Here is a 21,081-nt window from a genome sequence, read left to right as displayed (position 1 = left end):
TATTAATTCTAAACCCAAAAACTATCTAATTAAAGATTCATCTAATTTACAATTAGTTAAATTCACTTTTCATTTGCCCATGTGATTACCTCTACTACTTCTCAACCACTCTCTAATTTAAAACTAAAACCCAATATTATATATATATGAATTCAAAATAATTTGAAAGTATCTAGAGACTTTCAAATCATAATATAATCAACTAAGATATTTACAAACAAAAATATAATAAAATTTTAAATTCAACATCATCGATAGACAATATTATTAACTATCAACGATAGGTTTAAAATTTTGCTATATTTTATAAATATTTTTAATTATTTTAACATTTTATAATAACTTTTTGAATTAAATTAAATTAGTAAATACTATTTTTATTGCATGCAACTAATAAAGGAAGTATTAATTAGTTTACACCCTCATGTAGTAAAGTAAAGTGTGGAAATTTTGTACTATATGTTTGACTTTGTGGGCTTAAAGTTTGGGATATTTTATAAGTGTACCTACACAATTTGTCGATGTTATGTTAATGTCTTAACTATTAGTAATCATTTTCTATTTTGATTCGACTATATTCATTTGGTTGGTATACAAATTTATGTTACACTTAAAAGGTCGATGATTTCATCATCTCGATACTATCGAAACATACAAAATGAAAGAAAGAGATTGAAGTGAGATGGGTGTGTTTTGGTTGGGGAGAAGGAATCCAATAATGAGTACTCTCTGTGTAACACAAACAATATAAAACAAACACATAGGGATTCTTAAATGTAAGTCTTAATGTCTCCTTATAACATATCTTCTTCTTTCTTTTTTTGTCCATTTTCCTTTCATTTCTCGCACATAATTGGGGACTTTCTTTTTCTTTTTTAAATATTATTACGTGTTTCTCAATTATCATTTTCATACTCTCTGCCAAAACAATTATCATTTTGTAGTTTTGTCCTTCTTTTATTATTCAACTCTCTCTATATTTTGTCACTCTTCTTGTATATATGTACTCTAATAGGTCCAAAGTTGATAGGTTATGATATGTGTTTCATCAATTTCACTGCATGATACTTTTTACGTGTAACTTATTAATTAGTTTTTGAGTTTTTACGACGTTTTTTTTCTTGGAATGCTTAAATGTTGGTTCGTGAGTTGATTTTAGTCAAATTTAAGTAGTGAGATGTTGAAATTGATGAAGCTCTATCATGCATGGCTATTTAAGCGCAAAATAATAACTCAACAATAATCTTATTAGAATTTTAGTTTAAATACTTTCTAGGTTTATGTATTTGGGTTAACATATGCTTTTAAATTGTCTAATTTTAAAATCTTAAATTTATTCTTTTCAAAAAAAGATTATCGAAACTTGTTAATAATACTTTACTTTTGTACAAGAAAAGGCATATTGCACATATATTTTCGATACTAAATGTTCGTTAATAAAAAAAAAAACAAACTAATTAACTAACCGTCCAACTGTATGGATAAAAGATGAAACAAAATTCGAAAATACAATTGAACTCAAGTAATATTCTAACCTAGATATTTAAAAAAACGAAAAGGATGGATATGGAAGTAAATAGATTTTTTGAAAAGTTGTAACATGTTTGGTTTAAGAAATGAATGAATAGGGTTGAAGAAGTAACCTAACTTTGCTAATATGAGAGAAGTCATAATGTGAATCAACTACTTTAGAAGGCAGTTAAATTAGTGTATAAATGATGATTAATAAATATTGTACTATGAAAAAGGAAAAGAAGAAAAAGGGGAAAAATGAAAATATTTTCTTTCTACATATCTATTTGAGTGAGGATGTTGACAATGAATAAACTTATAAGTCATTCATTTAAATTATTATGATGTTGAACCCTAAGCACCAATTTCTAAGATTCTTAAACAAAAAGTAGACAAAAAATATTCAATTTCATTAAATAATATTTTGGTCACTTTCCTTTGTCTTTTAGTTCACTGTATATAATATAGATATATATGTGTATATATATTTATTGTGGTTTTCTAAAAATAATAATAATAAATAATTTTATCCGTTCGGGTAACAAAAAAATCATTACACTCGATATCTTTACAAAGGTGTAAATATTTTGTCAATTTTTCTATATATATATATTAAAAACCATCGTTTATAAATAATAAAATATTAAAATTATTTATAAATGTGTTATACACGCTTATTTTGATCTATTATTTTAAACTTTGACTATACTTTTGGAACTTTCTTTTTTATATTTGTACTCTTGACAATGGTAACTTTACTTTAGTTCCTTTATTTTCTGTTTTTATATGGCTTCGTTTGATTAAAATTATTTTACCAAACATTTTATTCACGTTTTTTTTAATTTAGTAATAAATTTACATTCAACGGTTCAATTGCATGTTAAAATTGTGTTTAAACTCTTGAACATAGAGATCAAAATGGTCACTTTAAGAAAAAATTCACAGCAAAACTTGACGTTTTACAAGTACGAAAACGTAGATAATATTTTAACCTATTTTAAGAGAAGAAAGATCTTAACTTGTTTAACATAAATTTTGTACTATTGACCTAGTTCTATATGTTTTTAAAAAATAATCAATATAAATTAAAATTATAAGAAGAATGGAAAGTCAAAACGAGCATAGATATGTATTATCAGACTCGAGATTAGATATCTAATCCGTAAAAGTCCAGACTATGTCAAAAGAAAAAGAAAAACAGAACAAAACAAGAATAGTATTCAAACTTGTAAAGAATAAAATTATAGTGTAAGATATGGAAGGTAAAGAGTCAAAAATGAGTTCATAGAGAGTCACCATCTCTAAGAAAAATGGACAACATGAAAAGCACTGAAAACCAGGAAAAATCAGCAATCTTGATTATGAGAAAAACCCACAAATCAAATTAAAAAGAAAAAGAAAACAGTTGGTTCAATTCCCATTAACAAGGCCAGTGTCTTCCTTCTCAGTTGGATCCAAAAAGCTCCCATTATAATATTTCCTTCATTTTTTTCACTCACTGAATGATATATAAAGCGACTGTTACTTCAATCCCCTGTTTTAGATTCAAGATATTGGCTTCAATGTAAATATTTCCAAACAATTTTTTTACGGATTTTGGCTTTTTGGGTCAGTTTCTTTTGTTCATAGCTACTTCAAATCCATTTCGAAACGGATGTTTCGTTTTGTTTTTGGGTTGTTTTCACCAAACACAGCTCTGGGTTTTTTCATTACATTGCTTTCTTTTCACTGTTCTTCGTGGGTTTGTTCTTGCTTCAAGTTATAATTTCCCAATTTCAACTCTTTTTTTTTTTATTTCGTTTTCATCTGTTTCTTCCTCATTTGTCGATGTTGAATAAATAACTTTGTCGTCATTTGAGGAAGTGAGATTGGGTTTTTGAGTTTGTATGGGATGGAGGAGGTTCTGATTCTTCAGCTGGTGATTTTTTGTCTCTTCATTGGTGCTAATGCTTCTGAGCTTGGGGAAATTGCTGGTAAATTTCTTCATTAATTCACATTTGGAATTTTGATATCTGGGTACCTGAGATTTGAATGAACCGCTCAGCCATCTGATTTCATTGACTGATTTAGTGCTGTTGTTGTTGTCTCATGTGTAATTTCCTTAACTGGGTTTGAATGGTTTTGAGTTTTCTTCTATGTTAGTGCCTTGTTTTCAGTTGATATCTCTACTCAACCATTGAGATTCTGAGCTATTTGTTGTTCTTAGTTCATTGATTTGTTCTAAATTTGTGGTGGTATGGTTTGGCTAATTCTTATGTTAACAGGATTCAGAAACTCTCCACCCCCTTCAACTTTTTCTGCATTTCCTCCAGTTTTAGGATTCAGCAACATTAATGGACCAAGCTCAGTGCCTCAGCAAAACGGTAAGTCCATAAACTTGGTTACTTCTAAGCTGCTGTTTCTTGAACTTGCAATATAAACATTTTCATTCTGACAATGTAGAGTCAACTGTGCCACTACCGGTTATGTACCCACCAATTGCTTCAGGTCCTTTGCCTGATACAATCAAAGGGTCTATTCCGTCTGCTTCACCTCATGCTTCGACCGAGTCGCCACCATTTAATAGTATGCCTCAGCCACTTTTACCAGCTCAACCAAATGCTCCATCGATTTCACCAATTACACCAGAGCCAGAAGGTAAAGCGTCGTGAATGAATCTCCTCTGTCAATGGTGTCCTGTATTTTCCATGTGAAGTTGATTCATAATTTGCTTAACTATATTCCACAGGTTCAGCTGTATCATCTTCAAATTCTCCACATTATCCTCCAGCAAGTCCCTCGCCACATGAGCAAACAAATACTTCATCAAATGTAGCTCCAACCCCTGAGCCAATTTCTCCAGGTTCCACTTGCTCCATCTATTTATTCAAAGTTCTTACAACGTCCCCAAAAATTAGCTGATTGTTGGTTTGCCTTCCCTTTTACTATCTGAAATTTATTTTCCTTGTCTCCTCATATTTGAACCATTGCCATACCGACTTGCAATGGCAGCGAGCAAGTTGCCTAAGGACTCACCGGTTAGTCATCCGGTATTTCCTGTAAGACCTCCATCCATATTACCAGGTGAATATCTGTTCGTGCTCTTATCCCAATTTCTAGTTTCTTACAACACAGTAAGAATTTATACTAGGTGAATTCTTTAGTCCTAAAAGCTAGGAAAACAAACAATTTGATACCAGAGCATAGAAAAAGATAATTATCCTTGATAATTTAGTAAACTACTGAAGATTTTCTTCAAACTATGTAAGATAATCTGATTGTGGTCTGGATCTTAGTTAAAAACTTCATTGATCATGGAGTATTTTCATATCTTATATATATATAAACTAATCTACTTTGAAATTCTTTGTTTGGTTGGTCAAATTTGATGTTCCAGAGCCCAATATCTCTCCAGCAATAGCTATTTCCCCGAAAGCTGGTGACAAAAAGAGATTAGAAGCACCAGCAGCCACACCTTATAATACACTTCCCAAGTATATGTCGCCAGTGAATCATTCCTCAGAAGAAGGTACTACGAAAAAGTGTATTCCAGCTAAATTACTCCTGAAGAAAGAAACTTCCTCCATTGTGCTTACTTTCTTGTTCTTTTTTATGAAGCTCCTTCCAGTCACAATCATTCTCGCGACACTCAACCGCCGATCCTTCCACCACAAAAAGCTCCATTTCATAGAGTAAATCTTTCTCCAACTTCTCCTCCTTTGCCCTCCAATTATAAGCATCACAGAAGCAAGAATCATATCAGTCACGCACCTGCACCATCATATCCAATTTCCTCCCACACAACAAAAGCACCAGGTATTGGTTTAACCTGCATTTGGCCCATGTCACAACTATTTTCAGTCTTGGTATACCTGACATTAAAGGCAGTTGAATTTGTTTACTACCCCTTGGCTTAATATCATAGGTCCAGTTATTTCTACAGCACAACATTCACCAGGAAGAAGACACCATTCTCCACCCCCGAAATCAGGTACTTGATGTATAAATATCCTGAAAAAATTGTATAAAATCAAGAATGAGAAAATGACCAATGTGGATGCTACTTTCTTCCTTTGCAGAACCTTCGCCAATATCTCCTTTACATTATGCTCCGCCACCACTTGTGGTGCATGTTTCACCTTCTCCTTCACCACACCAAAAAATATCTGGGCATACTAGAAGTAAGAACATTGTTTAAATCGAATAAGTGTTCTTTCGCATAATTAACAATGTAAAAGACCTGACTTTCTTGTTTTTTCTTTCCATTTTCAGGACATTTTTATCCTCCTAAAGCTTCCCCATCGAAACCTTCGGCAAAAAGCCCGAAGATGTCACCAATTCATACTTTGCCTCCTCCACCTCCCAATGAAGGTATACATCTAAAATTCTTTCTCATCCAGATTACAGACAAAAGAAATTAGTATTCAAAAACACATTTGTTCAATTTTCTTTTGTAGATTGTTTGACTACCCAGTGCATCGAGCCATATACAAATACTCCCCCAGGATCTCCCTGCGGTTGTGTTTGGCCGATGCAAATTGGACTACGCCTTAGTGTTTCGCTATATACCTTCTTCCCTCTGGTCTCAGAGCTGGCAGCGGAAATTGCTGTTGGGGTGTTTGTAAAGCAAAGCCAAGTTCGCATCATTGGAGCCAATGCAGCTAACCAGCAACCGGATAAGACTGTTATTCTTATTGACTTAGTGCCACTCGGCGAAAAATTTGACAATACTACAGCCTTTTTGACTTATCAAAGGTTTTGGCATAAGAAGGTTTCAATCAAAGCTTCCTATTTTGGGAACTATGAAGTATTATATGTTCGATATCCAGGTTTACCTCAATCACCTCCTTCTGGAGACTCAGGAATAGAAAACGAGCCTTATTTCAGTAATAGTAACGACGCGAGGGCAGTAAAACCAATTGGTGTTGATGTGCAGAACAGACAGCACAAAAATAAGCTAAGTGGTGGTATAATTGCCATTGTTGCGCTATCAACTACTGTTGCCGTGGTCTTATGTGTTGCAACTGCTTGGATTTTACTCTTCAAACGAAATGATGGCCTTTGTCAGCCAAAACCAACTCCACATGTTTCATTATCCTCCCTCAATAAGCCATCAGGTAACTTGGATTGCCTATTTATGTTGCCCCTGGAAAAGGCGGATCTTTTGCAACATTATTTTATTGCATTTGTTAGCTTGTTGTTCTCAGTCCTCCTACATTTTCTAAGTTTAAGAATCTTGCAGGTGCTGGTGGATCAGTTATGGCAACCATGCCTAGTTCTGCCTCTTTGTCCATCGGATCTAGCATTGCCCCATATTCAGGATCAGCCAAGACATTCAGTGCCCCTGACATTGAGAGAGCCACCAATAATTTTGATCCTTCAAGAATATTGGGAGAGGGGGGCTTTGGACGTGTTTATAGAGGCATTCTCGAAGATGGTACGGAAGTAGCAGTCAAAGTTCTCAAGAGAGATGATCTTCAGGGTGGTCGAGAATTCTTGGCTGAAGTTGAAATGCTTAGTCGTCTCCACCATAGAAATTTGGTCAAGTTGATTGGAATATGTACCGAGGAACGTAGCCGCTCCCTAGTGTATGAACTTATTCCAAATGGCAGTGTGGAATCTCACTTGCATGGTAAGAAAATGACCTTCATTTGTTTTCTTGGTAGTTTAAGCAGCGTGATTGTATTGTAATGTACCAATGTGAAGCCAATACAATTCTCATATACCTCTGGTACTGTTTTGTTTTTCGTGATCTTTGCTATCAGGTGTTGATAAGGAAACTGCCCCACTTGATTGGGAATCCCGGGTCAAGATAGCACTCGGCGCTGCTAGGGGTTTATCCTATCTACATGAGGATTCAAGTCCTAGAGTCATACATCGAGACTTCAAATCCAGCAATATTTTGTTAGAACATGATTTTACACCAAAAGTTTCTGACTTTGGATTGGCAAGAACTGCAATGGATGAGGAAAGCAGACACATATCGACACGTGTCATGGGAACTTTCGGGTATTAAATTCCTACCATTTTGATGTTATTATAAGTTCTTTTAGATTTAACCCTACCACATACACTTGAGACCTAAGGATCCATGCTTTTCTATTACGCCTACAGGTTTTCTCAGCTTGAGCATATCAAAAAATTACAAATTTGAGTTTGAAATATTTCAATTTACAAAATGCTATTAAATTAAACTAGGCTAAGATTTTGACGTTTACCATAGACTTGAGAAGCAACTTTGGTGTACATAAGGTTGCTAGCATCCTTGGAATCATTAATAGACGTTTGAATATCTGCCTGAATTATGTATACTTGATTATCTTAAAATATTAGAGTAGAAGTTTGTTCTTGAGTTCAACTTGACATATCCTTACCAACATGTGGAAACAAAGAATACTGAGCCCCAATTTTTGTACAATAATAATGAGATTGTTATGCAATTTTTTCTGTTTGTTTTTGTATTTTATCCCTTCTCTTACTCGAGTTATACTCTCCCTGGTATACACAGATACGTAGCGCCAGAATATGCGATGACTGGTCATCTACTTGTGAAGAGTGATGTTTATAGCTATGGAGTTGTTCTTCTTGAGTTACTAACTGGGAGGAAACCAGTAGATATGTCGCAACCGCCTGGTGAAGAAAATCTGGTTTCTTGGGCGCGTCCTCTACTCACAAGCAAAGAAGGCCTAGATGTTATAATTGACAAATCAATAGATTCTAATGTTCCTTTTGAAAATATTGCTAAAGTAGCAGCAATTGCTTCAATGTGTGTGCAACCAGAGGTGTCACATCGACCTTTCATGGGTGAGGTAGTTCAAGCATTGAAACTAGTTTGCAACCAATGCAACACAACTCGAGAAACAAGCTCACATGCTGGTTCGAGCCCAGAGAGTTCAACTATCGATACAAATGATGATGAAGCATCAAGTTCAAGATACATGCTAGACTCTTTCCATAGTGAATATTTAGTACCTAACTCATTTCCAGGTCTAGATAGCATCGATACACATCTCTCAATTTCAGACCTGTTAAATACTTCGATCGGTAATGGGAAACAAGAATCTAGATCACTTGAAAGATGCTTCAGTTCTAGTCCTCATAGAATCGGAAAAGGTAAGAGAAATTTTTGGGAAAGAATGAGAAGATACTCGGGAAATAGCATAAGTGAACATGGTATGCCTACTAAAACATGGTCAGGTTCTACTTAACACATTAACACACACACCCTTCCATACCTTTTGATTTCGAAGCCGACTCCTTTCAATCCAATCCTCCCTAAGATGAACAACACATACTAATCTCGAATTCTCGACTAAACTGGCTTACAAAATAGCTTGGCAGTGCTACTTGCAACAACTTGTTGAGATTGTGGAGCAAAAGTTTAATAATTCGAGTGATGAATTGGGGCGTACATCATTAGAGTGAAGAGTTGTCCTCTTGAGTTCTTTTTTTCTTTTTTTCTTGTTCGAATTTTTCAGAAGTTGGTGTTGCAGAATAAATCATTAGAGTGAAGAGAATACTGTAAATTTCGAAGTTGTTTTTTTTTCTTTCTATTCTTGGCTTTTTCAATCAATCAATCAGTATATAGAACACTTTGCATCAAAGGCAAACTATTAGCATTGCCTCAACCCTGGAATCTAATCTTTTTTTCAAATGTGTAATTTATGATCCTAAATATTACTTTCTTACACATTTCACCTTTCTCGAGTGTTTAATTTAAAAAATAAATTGTTTTTTTTAAAAAAATCATAATATTTAACTAGCTCAAGTATACTTTAACCTATTTAGTATTGAGTTCAAATAAAAACAAGCTTTCTAGAAATCATTTTTTCCTTACATCAATCTAAACAAACACAACGCTTAAAACCTTCGTTTAAATTTTACTTGATGGGTAAGGATTCAAAAACAAAAATGGACCAAATTTTAAAAGTACACCTTAAATTAATATTTTTTAATATATATTTTGATACAAGCTAGTTATTGCTAGCCTGTTGAAAAAATTTAAAGGATAAACATTAGAGAATTCAAAATAAGAAAAAGAGAACATGTTATAATGACCCATTGCATTCCCACAAAGCTTAATTTTGATTATTGAACTTCAAACATGGATATGCAATTAACAATTCCATGCTGAATTCAAAGAATAATAATTAACAGATGGGATATGGTTTCAAATTTTACCTGATAAACTGAATAAGTACCAATGAAGAAGAATGATACAAGTCACACAGACACCTCGTCCTACTCAAATTTATGATAAAATTCAAACAAAATAAATATCAAAATGCAAAAAATGAACAATGAGATGAGAGATTTGGAGATATATATATTATATATTAAGATTCAAATCAATGGAAGCTCAAAATTCGATTTTGTAGCACAACTCGGAATCACAGAATCACAACTCAACTTATGAACTCAAAAGCATATGCAAAGAAAAAATGTTGCTGTAGAGTCGAATTTTCCATTATCGAGTGCTAGTTTTGTAGAAATATAAAGGAGTTGCTAAATAAGTTGGATCAAGCAATAATAAGAAATGCTCGATTCCCAAACAAAAGTTTGAATCCTCTAACCTGATATTATACCCATACATGTTGAACTCAAAAAGGTAATCGAAATGCAGAATAATAAACATGTTTAAGGCCAAATTCCAAGAATTCATGCTACAAGTAATCCAGGGAAAGAGCATTCAATTTGAAGGTGCGACAATGGATCACATTCATTCTACGACTATAAACTCTATAAATGGTAGAGAGAGAGGGTGAGAGGGAGAGAGGGAGAGAGAGAGAGAGAGAGCCTATGCCGAATATTTGTAGTAGTTGCACACAATAAAAAGAAAAGAATGGAGCAAGAAGATAGGACTAGAATTTGAAACCTAATACTACAAACACAACATCTACAATAACTTGTCTGAACAGAAGAAACACATGGGTAGAATACTTTACGAAGCTCTCAAGGCTTTGCAGCACATTCAATTACATGAGATTTGAATTTTTCAAGCTCGGCTAACACCTCTTCTTCTGGCCGATAAATTAGGTCACTCATGCGCCAAATCTGCAATTTCACGAGAAAATTAGCACCCCTCCAACCCCAAAACCTAAAATAAAAACCAATCGCGTGTACTGTAGGCAACCTAGAGAAATAAAGGTGGCTTACTCTCTTTTTTAGTATTCACTTGTATTCTTTCATTTATTCACAATGAAAGTGTTAGGTACTAGATATTCAGTTCGTGTTGTTAGGTACTAGATATTCAATTCACTTGGATAGATATTGAGTTACTAGTAGTTATTGTATAATGATGATTATTACTTGTCATAAATAGAGGGAGAGTAGGTGAGTGAGTGGGAGGTTGTTGTGTGGATTGATCTAGGCTTGGGGGAGAGTACTAGAGGAAGGTTCCAAGTGCCTTATACTTTGGTTTATCTTGTATTTCTTTATAGTTATATTTCATGATATTCAGATCCTGTTCTTGTTAGGAAGTATCCTAACAGAAAGAGTTAATAAGCTCACAACCCTTGTACTTGCTTAAAGGGTGTAAAGTCTTCTGGTTTGCTAACTTATCTCTTCATTTCCCATATTCAGAAACCATACAAATCTATTTATCTTGAGAGAGAGAGAGAGAAAGGGAGAAAGGTAGACCTGCAATGTCCCTCCTCCACCAGTCGTATCACAATCATCAGACACACTCACAACAGTCCATGGATCAGCTGCATTCCAATGGAAGTCAACAACTTTATCCCTGGATGAAGCCAGAAGGTCAGATCAGATGGGAAGGACGATCTAATAAAGATCAAATTTCCATCACACTACAAATACATAATACTAGCCCCAAATGCAAACTTTAAAACCAAAAAGAAAAAAAAAGTCCCAGTCTTTTTTCATTTTCATGCATATCAACTATCAAGAAAGGAAACAAAACAAAACCTGTGCCCAGCATGCTGGAAAAATAAACCGGGAGGAGCAGCAGGCGTTCTTGTAGCTCGCTCTGTCTTTTTACCAACCTGGAATATATATTATATATGTGCTGAGATCACAACGAACATTATGATCTATACTAAAAAAACCAATAAAAATCCGAAGACAAATTAGATAGATGTCGTAAAAGTTACTGGAATCAGACCTCTAAGCTAAAGACGAAAAGAAATTCATAGTTCAATATAGAATTATCCTGACTTCCAGCGTTGAACTGAACCCTAGGTATTCTACAAGCGAGATCATGAAGAATAAAACATGGTTTAAATCTTAAAATACTATACCTTATCATAATCCCAAATATTTAACAGCCCATCTTCTGCTGAACTTCCAAAGACAGATGATTTATCTGGGGACCACTGAACAAAAATACACGAACCATATCGTACAGTCAATACATCTTACAACTAACGCCAAGAGCATTTTCAAATAAAGAGTGGTAATGAGACAAGCAAATATAGTGTAGTGCCCATTTGAACCTCTTTCTAAGTGCTTAAAAAAGTGTTTCTAAGTGAAAGAAGAAAAGTATTTTTAAGCACTTGGAAGGAAATCCAAACAATCCCATAATTAAACTACTTAAAAAACAAAAAGAATACCTGAACACAAAGAACTGCTGCTTTGTGGCCCTCAAATTTATAGATTGGTGAGCCAACTCCATTAGAAGTGAGATTCCGACGATCAAACAAACGAATAGAATTGTCTGCTGACCTGAAGAGAAATTTGTGCCAAATGTAATCATGTATTCCACTGCAATATCTATAAGATGATGAAACTGTAAGACCCCCAATTATCCATACTTATAGGAGGAAGGGTAGAAAAGTAACTGCACAGGGAATTATTATGGAGAAATGATTGGAAGGACGTTCTGAGTGGTAGGGCCCACTGGGCTGAGGAATATGTGAGTCTATAAATAGGATTATTAGGTTGGAGTAGCTAGGGTATTTTTATCTTTTAGGAGGTAGGGCTACAGCAGCCACCAGGGTCTCTTAAAACCAAGAGGCTGGTATGATCTTTTCTGCATTTTTCCTTGTTGTTTCTTGTTATTTCTTTTCATCTTGTGAATCTGGATCATTTGGCTTTATATATAAATAAAGTAAACCAGAGTACCGCCTCTGTTTAAGCCATTTATACAGTCCTTTCGGTCTAAATTATTGTTAGTATCCTAACAGAAACCAAACCAAATACAACACAAAATCTAATCTAATTAAGTAGGAGAAAATATCAGTAAGACCATCGTGCTACTTATTATTTCTTCTCACTCCCCATCTCTGTATATTTTTCTCTTTTTTATATAAATATATAAGACAATTTTCCATAAACATTAGTAAGTGAAAGAAAAAAAAAAGGTACTAAAATTTACCCTGTTATTATAAGATTATCATCATGGGGATTCCAATCAACACAATGAAGATCAGCATTATGTGCCTTTTCGACCTGTCAACCAGAAAGAAGTACTAGAATGAATAAAAGAATTTCCAAAAATATGCGCTCTGATTATAAAAACATCAAAGGCGGAATTAAATTGTTGGATATCCATTTCATCTTGCAGGGTAAATCTCCTACACAATACTTGAAAGTTGAAATGAACAAAACAAAACAATCACTACTACAAACAAACACCATGGAAATCTCAGCCTATTACCATAACAAACAAAAAATATTACTCATAATGGGAGAATGATAAGTTTCAACATCCAAATTATCTGACAAGGATAACCCCTTGTTACAGAGAAAATTAAACAAGAGAAGTACGACCTTGACAGCAGGGCTTGAGCCAGTACGGGCATCCCATAATATTAGGCAAGAATCATCTCCCACACTGCAAAACTCCTGTGCACTAAAGAAGGCAAGACCGGGAAGTTGCTGGTTAAACTTGGCAAAGAAATCACTAAAAATTGAATTCCATCCACTCAAGTGAAATAAAAACAGACGTACATGAACATGAAGACACAAAGTTAAATACTCTTTTCATTTTTCATGATGGGTGTTAAGAAACAACTTCATGGATGGTGCGACTTGAATTAATTCATGGAGGTGCGACTAGAATTTATTCATGGATGGTGCAACATGAATTTATAAAAAGGGGAAGACCTCAATATAAAGATTACAAGAGACCTCTTCATCTAGGTAGAAGGGAACTATACCTAAAGTGAAAAGAGATTCTTTATACCAAGTCACAACCAAATTAAAGCATCAAAAAAAATTATTATGGGTGCGATCTTTAACTTGGAAGATTAAAAAATAAGAAGTTTTATTGAAGTTCTTTTTAAAACTATTTTCAGTGTTGTGAAGAGAGTATACTGTAAACATTATTCTCTAATCAATAGTTTATACATAGCATAATCAAGAGCACTTCTTTTAACTGCAAACCAATCCTCATCCGCCATGCAAAACTCTACCCTTCAAAACCTCTCATCTTGGTCAAACCAAATAAACCAGCCCCAACTAGAAATTAACCGTTCTACTCTACATGCTAATCAAAGTATCTTTTTGAATAAAAACGGTTTTATATTCCATGTCCATACATCCATGTATAGATAATGCACACAATAAAATAGTGAATAACTTGTAATTCAGAACTAAGATATTACTTGGATGGACAGAAGGTCACATCTTCAACGGTATCCTCGTGGCCATGGTAAACTCCTCGTGGCCCAATAGAAGGGCCATCAGAAGCTTTATCATTTGCCTCTCCAGGCTTCTTTATGATAGATCCTCCAGATCCTGGTGATTTTGAAGCACCAGCATCTGTGGCAGAAGTTGTTATGTGGTCCTGGATACTCCATAAAACAACTAATTTGTCCTTCCCTGCCATAAGATTAAATAGCATATAAGAAACAGAACCCCACAAACGAGAATCCAAACCATAAGATAGTCATAAAATCCACTACAGCAAAAAAAGAAGAAGAAGAAGATAGGTTTCGTAAAAGATAACAAAAGTAATTTGACATCTACATCTGAAACAGTGGTAGAGTTGAGCATAACTTTCCAGATTGAATTTAATTAGCAGGACCAATTTAAGGATAGAAAAAGATTGGAAGGCTTTCAACCTCCAGAGAGAACATAAGGTTCAGTGGGGCACATTGCTAGAGCAAACTCGGCATTTTCTTGATGACCAGTAAGGATCTGCAAATTGACAGCAAGTTAACACAAGATTACGAAACAAGCAAGTTTAGAATGTTCATGTTACAAACACCAGAAGAATTTATCTTTTGCCCAGGTTAAAAGCTGTTAAGACATGCCAATTACACCTAAGAAGTCTTGCAGACTTATCAATGACCTGTCACAGTCTAAAAGTATAGAATGTTTGAGTCTCTTCATGTTTCTCTTAAAACCATACATATATATATTTAGAACTTAAATGAGAGTGATAAAACAATGTTGTATAAAGAACATCTTCTATCATAACAGCTATTCTCAAAAAACATCCTAATGATGCAGAGCCAAAAAAATTAGTTTCGTTTTAATGCAAGACATACTCCAACATCAGTGTTATGTATTCCAACAAGGTTGTAATCAGAGGATAGATATAGAAACATCCAACAGATATATACACCAGAGTTTTAAGATATAGCAACAAGAATAGGACAACATAGAACAAGTTGGCAATTTGAGTTTTTAACAGAATTACCAAATCTGGGCGAGAATTTGTGGCCCCAAGGACGGCATGACGGTTAGGTTGTGCCTCAACATCCCAAATGAGGACCTGGATGTTGAATACCAAAGAGACTTAGACCAATATTTGTTGAATGTACCGAAGACATAAATTTTCCAATTGGAATACAGCCAGAGTTAAAATTAACAGCACATACATCTGGACTATCAGTGTGTGTGGCAACAATTCGAGAATTCTGGGGAAGTTCCCTAATTCTGTTAACCTGGGAAAATATACAACAAAGACCATTAGAAAAAGATCAATTCTAAAAGAACACTCTTCATTTTACATCATTTTCAACTTCCAACCAAACGACAACTATCCCGAAAAAATATATAATTTTCGTGATTGAGAAGAAAGACCTTCAAACGGGAAAAAATAATGTAAGAATAACCACATGATAATATAGAGGGAATGCGTGAAGAGATTAACCAGCTTATATGAAGATGAACTTCACTATATCTAATGTTTTCATATGTTTCATACTCCATTGTTTGAGAAGTTGCAAAGACATACCTCACCAGGGTGTATGATAGTCTTGTACTTCTTCACAAATGGTGAGCGTGCTTCTTCGTTGAACTGAAAATATAATAACACATGATACATGAATTGAGTGGCAAAAAAAAAAATGTCCATAGAGCTTTTAAGCTTTGAAATTGACCGAACACCTGAGAAATGTGCTCTGCAGCTGCAACTCTAGGCTTCACAACTTCACAATTTGCAATAACCAGTGTATTTGGAACACTACCATCAGTCTGATAACAAAGAATGAAAAGAAAAAACAAAAAGTAAACAAAATTTTAAAAAACAATCTTCAACGTGATATAGCATAGAGAAATAAACAATCCTCAGCCGCAATTCAGCATATTTACATAGAGAAATAAACAATGCAGCCATTTCAACAAATCACTACGGTACTCACCTGTTCAGAAAGATAAAGTCGCTGTCGATTCTTATACGTCGCTTGCTCAAGCTGAGGACCCCACCTAGACCCAGAAAATCGTCAAACTCAAATCAAAGAAACACCATATACCCAACCCCCATCCCCACCAACTAGCTGTAGAAGAGAATGAAAGATAACATAAAAACCAATAAACACAATGCAACATGATAATTAACAAAAAACAACATAACCCACTCAATTTCACAAGCTCAAATTCACAAAAAACGCGACAAATAGTAAAAACCCTAAAAAAACAAAAGACGACAGATCCAACAATCCAAAGAAAAACAACAAGAGAAGTAAAATAAAGAGCAAAGAGAAAACCCTAGAGGCGAGAAAAGAAGCTACATTACAGTAAAAAGCATAAGAAAGAAAGAAAGAAAGAAAGAAAGAAAGAAAGAGTTGAAGTAAGCAAAGTACCGGCAAGAGAGAGAAGGCCAAACGAGATTATGGTTAGCAAACCAGTCATAGAGAACAGGAACAAGAGACTTCCACTGAGTATAACGCTCATCAACGGAAGGTTGTTGTTGAGCTTTCATCTTCTTAGTTAGTTGTTCGTCCTTTTTCTCGTCCTTGGGCTTGGGTTTTCGGCCTCTGGTTTCCTTCTTCTTGACAACAGGTGTCTGCTGCTGGGGCGGCGGCGGTGGCTGCTGCTGTTGAGGAGGTGGTTGTTGTTGTTGTTGTTGTTGCGGCTGAGAAGAGTCCATGGCTCACTGGAGTGGAGGTTGAGTCAGCGACTTTGGGTCTCTCTCTTCGGCTTAAGGAGACCCCACCGTAGGCTTGAAGAATTGAGGTTTGCAGTGATAAACTTTACGACACCAAAATATATTTTGGAAATGGATGAATGATGATGATGATGGTCGTACCAATATCTACGGTTCATGATGGTGACACATGTCGTAATCTCGTTAACTTGAAGCCATCCGTTTCTTCTCCTTTTTTCGGATCCAATTAATTTGGATACTCATACACAAAAATAAAACACTATTTCTTATCATTGTTTTTCAATCTTGTAATTTAAAATTTTATCTGTTACATTCATAAATAATTGATAAAGTCCATCATCCATTAAAAAAATTATTTTTGTTTTGTTCTATTTAAAGGTTTTAGTGAAACTTTTTTTCGTATATTGAAATGTTTAGAAATATTAAAAATTAATTTTTTAAACTAAATTATGCATTGTGTAAGTTGTTATATAATATAGACTTGTTTTTAAATATTACAAAATTAACCAAGATATTTAAAAGGATGTAATTACCAATATATTACTATCGTATATGAAAATTAATTTTTTTCATTTCTATAATCTTTTTAGTAATTTTATCTTTTAAAAAAATTACTCCAAATTATAAAATAATATTTCGCTAAATAACCTTAATAGATGAATTAAATATTTTATTTTAAAGAACAAAATTTTAAAAATATTAAAATATAGTGGATAAATATTTAATTAGTTTATAAGTGCAGTGTTAAACATATTATTATAATACAATTCCTCAACCCATAATTTAAATGAAAAATTACATCAAATGATAAAAAAAACAAACATTCAGAAAAAAGTATCTCATAGCACTTTTTTTTTCGTATTGCAAATATGACAACACCTCTATTTTGCATATTGCAAATATGACAACATCTTTAATTTGTGTTTTTTATTTTGTTAATAAACTCATAACTCTTTTGACCAATAGATAATCTCAAAAGATCTTTTACAAATTTTGTTTTGTAATCAAGGTGGTCGGGTTTAACCCAACCCGCAAAGAAGATTAGGTTAAACCCGAACTCAATGTGCAGGGTAGATAACTTCTTAAGGAAATAATGGAAGGATGTTAGTGAAAAATTGGAAATGATCACAACACCATTAAGGCCGGTGGTTGTAAACCAAACCAATCACCATTGGCTATTAAGGGAGACCTCAATCAAGAAAGGAAAGAATAAATAAATAAACAAATCCAGTATTCGAAGTATTAGATTACTGATTGATTAAAAAAAACGCATGAAATGTGAATAGAGAATAAAAAGAGAGAACAACAAGAAGAGTTCACCCTGTTTTTTAAAACAATCTTATCTATATATATTGTCATGGAGACTCTGGGTGACATTGAGATCTTCCAAAATATTGAAAAGAGAGGTAAAAAGAGCTTATAAGAGTTGTTTGTTTGAAGGCATCAACTATAATAGTATTGTGTACAATATTTACAACATACAATTAAATATAGCGATAAACAATTAAATATAGCGATTTCTATTTATCGTTCATATTCTCTTTTTATCTTTCTTACCATACTATTTCCTAACCAAACAAAAATAACTTCCACCCTAAATACAAAGTATTAAGACTTAAACTAAGATAATAGTTACATCCTGAATACAAACTATTATAACTTAGACTAAAATAGTTTGCACCCTAAACCCTAACTATTGTAATCCACACGACGATCCAAAAGCAATCATAACGTGGCTACATAAGGGCTTGATCAAATCAAGATTCCCATTTTGATTAAGAAAGATCATAGGTCTTTTGGGAAGGATTTATGAAATACCAAAGCCCACCAAAGGTAAGATGATAATAAGCTGATTTCTACATAATTGTAGAGAGACATGATTCTATTTTTAGCAAAAAGCTGATTTCTCAGCACTACCCATTTCTCAACCCTACAAAATTCCTTCAAACATATTGCATTTTATGAGTATAATGCTCAATAAAAATTAAAAAATGTTCAATCCTCATTGTTAAAAAAGAGCACCGTCTTTAGGAAGTAGTTCTATTCCCAGCATCATACACGTAGAACTGACTCGCTACATAAGAACACATTCTCAAGATGTGCTTTCAATAGGTTAGACATAAACACCAGAAGCAAGCAACAAGAACAAGGATCCAAAACCCTGCAATAGACGACGACAACGTAAAACCCGTAAATATATAACATCAGGCTTCATGATTAAGTCTAGCAATATAACTAACAAGAGATGTACAATAATAGTCAATGTGAAAGTATGGAGTCCATGAAAAAGAATTGCATTGAGGATAAGAAAGATCTGTACCAAGAAAATGGAGGCAATTGTTCCTCGAGTGAGTTCCTTGGCCAGACTACGGTTTTTCCTGGAAGATGTAGCTTCATAGCTGCAAATGATATTCATTGCCGTTAGAACGACCTCAAACCACAAGACTTCCTAAGCAGTGGTTTAAATAGCCAACCCAGGCACACGCTTCGGTTCAACGGGCAAGTCTTAGCGCCTCAAGTAACACAAAGCAAACAATACTCCATATAAAGCATCAGAGATATATACAATAGATTTAACCCTAAATGTGGCAGGATAATCATCAACTTCAAACCCGATTATCGAATTGAATAATTTTTTCTCGACATAGATATCATCTTCAATATAGAGCTAATTTAAGCATTGGTGTAGCAAGAAATTCACCAACTTCAACAACAGGCAATAGCAGCTGAATCATATCATAGTAAAAAGGCCACATCCTCAATGGAAACCATATGGAAAATTATAATCGTAACTCGTAAGAGACTCGCCACTCAACTAAAGGTCTGAAAATTGACTTCCAATTATATGTAAAAATCTGTCACTACAAAATGATCAATGAGGCTCACCGCTCAAAGAGGCTGATAATAACCCTAGCAGTAGTTGCAGATCAAGAGGCAGACGCCCAATGAAATACATTAAGGACAAATTTGAAAACTAAATGGATGAACGTCAACACATTCGAATATAAATTTCACAGCATGAATGGTACAAAAAGATACTTAATTTGATCGAGAAATTTCCGCAATCCCTCACTTCCAAGTCCAAATATTAAAGCAATCCATTGCAATTAAAGTGAATTAAGCAAGCAAAAACTCCCTAATCTACTTGTATAGAGGCAGCAAGAGAGAAAACCTATCATTTGGCGCAGAATAATTAAGATTGGCCAGATTTCATTTCGACAGAACAGATCCGATCAAACTTACATGAAAAACGAAGCGGTAACGATGAGGCCAACAGAGATCATCAAGACGGCAAGGGTTGGGTACCAAGCTTCAGGAACGGGACTGGTAACAGGTTTCGGAGCCTGTAAAAGCATGATCCATGAATTTACAAAATGCAAAATGGTGAAGACAATGAAATTCAAAAAGCAGATTTGGATCGAATTCAAATTCACTCACCATGAAATCCGGTGGAGGCGAAGAAAAATTGATTCCAAAGAGATCTCTCTAGTTGTATCGACACAAGGGGAATTGAAGACTGAAGTCGCGCCCAGACGGAAGAACTTGGGAATGGAGTATTTTAGGGTTATTTTTGCTGAAACGAAAAAAAAGCCCAATTTTACTTTACCCTTTTTTTAGCAATGTTATTTATCCAATTTTATAAAATAATGGAGGATTGCCCTTTGTTATATGCACAACCAACTTTGTTATATGCACAAAGACCATGTTAGTTACGTATATTGTGTATCGTAAATTTAGTGAGCGTGAAAATTAAGAACGTGTGACGTTAGCATTTTCACACACTACGACTCTTCTTTCTTCCTTTGTGTTTGTACACCTCCTTTCCTTGCGCTCAGTGTCATGTTCAACTAGTTCAATACAATAGTGCTCTTACACGCCATAATTTCCACATGTTATTGTTTACGACTTTGAAGCTTTAGTAATAATGTGAGGTAAAGCATGGATAATAGAACTTGTTGTTAGTACATTCTTAGTAATGACGTGAGGATTAGAAAAATCCAAGAAATGGGTGGATGGCAAAGGGAGCAAAGACCAAGAAGAGAAAGAGAGTTGGGCATAGCATACTTTATCATACCCAAGTAAACTATAGTGAACTTTCGAGTTTGTGTTCGTTTGATCTCGATGATTTAAAAAATTATCTAAAACTTGTTGTCAGAGCTTAGTTAAGTGTAGGGGATCGTGATTGTGTATTTACTTGATTTCTACCGTTTGAATTTTGTTTAAATTTAGTCAATACACTTCCACATTTTTAATTTTAGTTCATATACTTTAAATAAATTATAAATTTAGTCACT

At 34.2% G+C, this 21,081-nt stretch overlaps 3 protein-coding genes across 3 annotated transcripts; 1 reads left to right on the top strand and 2 right to left on the bottom strand.

Moving 5' to 3' along the window:
• Nucleotides 1-2,777: 2,777 nt before the first annotated feature.
• On the top strand, nt 2,778-9,152 carry LOC101218980 (receptor-like serine/threonine-protein kinase ALE2). Its single transcript, XM_004135773.3, has 14 exons — nt 2,778-3,485; nt 3,777-3,875; nt 3,955-4,149; nt 4,241-4,354; nt 4,504-4,575; nt 4,889-5,020; nt 5,110-5,307; nt 5,417-5,482; nt 5,571-5,672; nt 5,764-5,862; nt 5,949-6,608; nt 6,734-7,123; nt 7,257-7,500; nt 8,000-9,152. The coding sequence occupies exons 1-14, from the start codon at nt 3,404-3,406 to the stop codon at nt 8,697-8,699; spliced, it is 3,153 nt and encodes a 1,050-aa protein (XP_004135821.1). The 5' UTR covers nt 2,778-3,403; the 3' UTR covers nt 8,700-9,152.
• Nucleotides 9,153-10,100: 948 nt separating this feature from the next.
• Nucleotides 10,101-16,879, bottom strand: LOC101211643 (WD-40 repeat-containing protein MSI4). Its single transcript, XM_004135668.3, has 15 exons — nt 16,482-16,879; nt 16,041-16,104; nt 15,787-15,873; nt 15,635-15,697; nt 15,276-15,341; nt 15,095-15,169; nt 14,514-14,589; nt 14,055-14,271; nt 13,219-13,300; nt 12,824-12,897; nt 12,060-12,171; nt 11,748-11,822; nt 11,416-11,492; nt 11,131-11,230; nt 10,101-10,545 (listed from the first exon to the last, which is right to left on the bottom strand). The coding sequence occupies exons 1-15, from the start codon at nt 16,766-16,768 to the stop codon at nt 10,444-10,446; spliced, it is 1,557 nt and encodes a 518-aa protein (XP_004135716.2). The 5' UTR covers nt 16,769-16,879; the 3' UTR covers nt 10,101-10,443.
• A 1,713-nt stretch (nt 16,880-18,592) lies between these two features.
• Nucleotides 18,593-20,386, bottom strand: LOC101211393 (transmembrane protein 258). Its single transcript, XM_004135667.3, has 4 exons — nt 20,225-20,386; nt 20,030-20,130; nt 19,107-19,185; nt 18,593-18,947 (listed from the first exon to the last, which is right to left on the bottom strand). The coding sequence occupies exons 1-4, from the start codon at nt 20,225-20,227 to the stop codon at nt 18,900-18,902; spliced, it is 231 nt and encodes a 76-aa protein (XP_004135715.1). The 5' UTR covers nt 20,228-20,386; the 3' UTR covers nt 18,593-18,899.
• Nucleotides 20,387-21,081: the final 695 nt, after the last annotated feature.

This window comes from Cucumis sativus, chromosome 1 (assembly GCF_000004075.3).
Source record: "Cucumis sativus cultivar 9930 chromosome 1, Cucumber_9930_V3, whole genome shotgun sequence".
NCBI lineage: Eukaryota > Viridiplantae > Streptophyta > Magnoliopsida > Cucurbitales > Cucurbitaceae > Cucumis > Cucumis sativus.
Note: the sequence above shows the minus strand (reverse complement) of the source record. Positions and strands in the feature narration are given on the sequence as shown.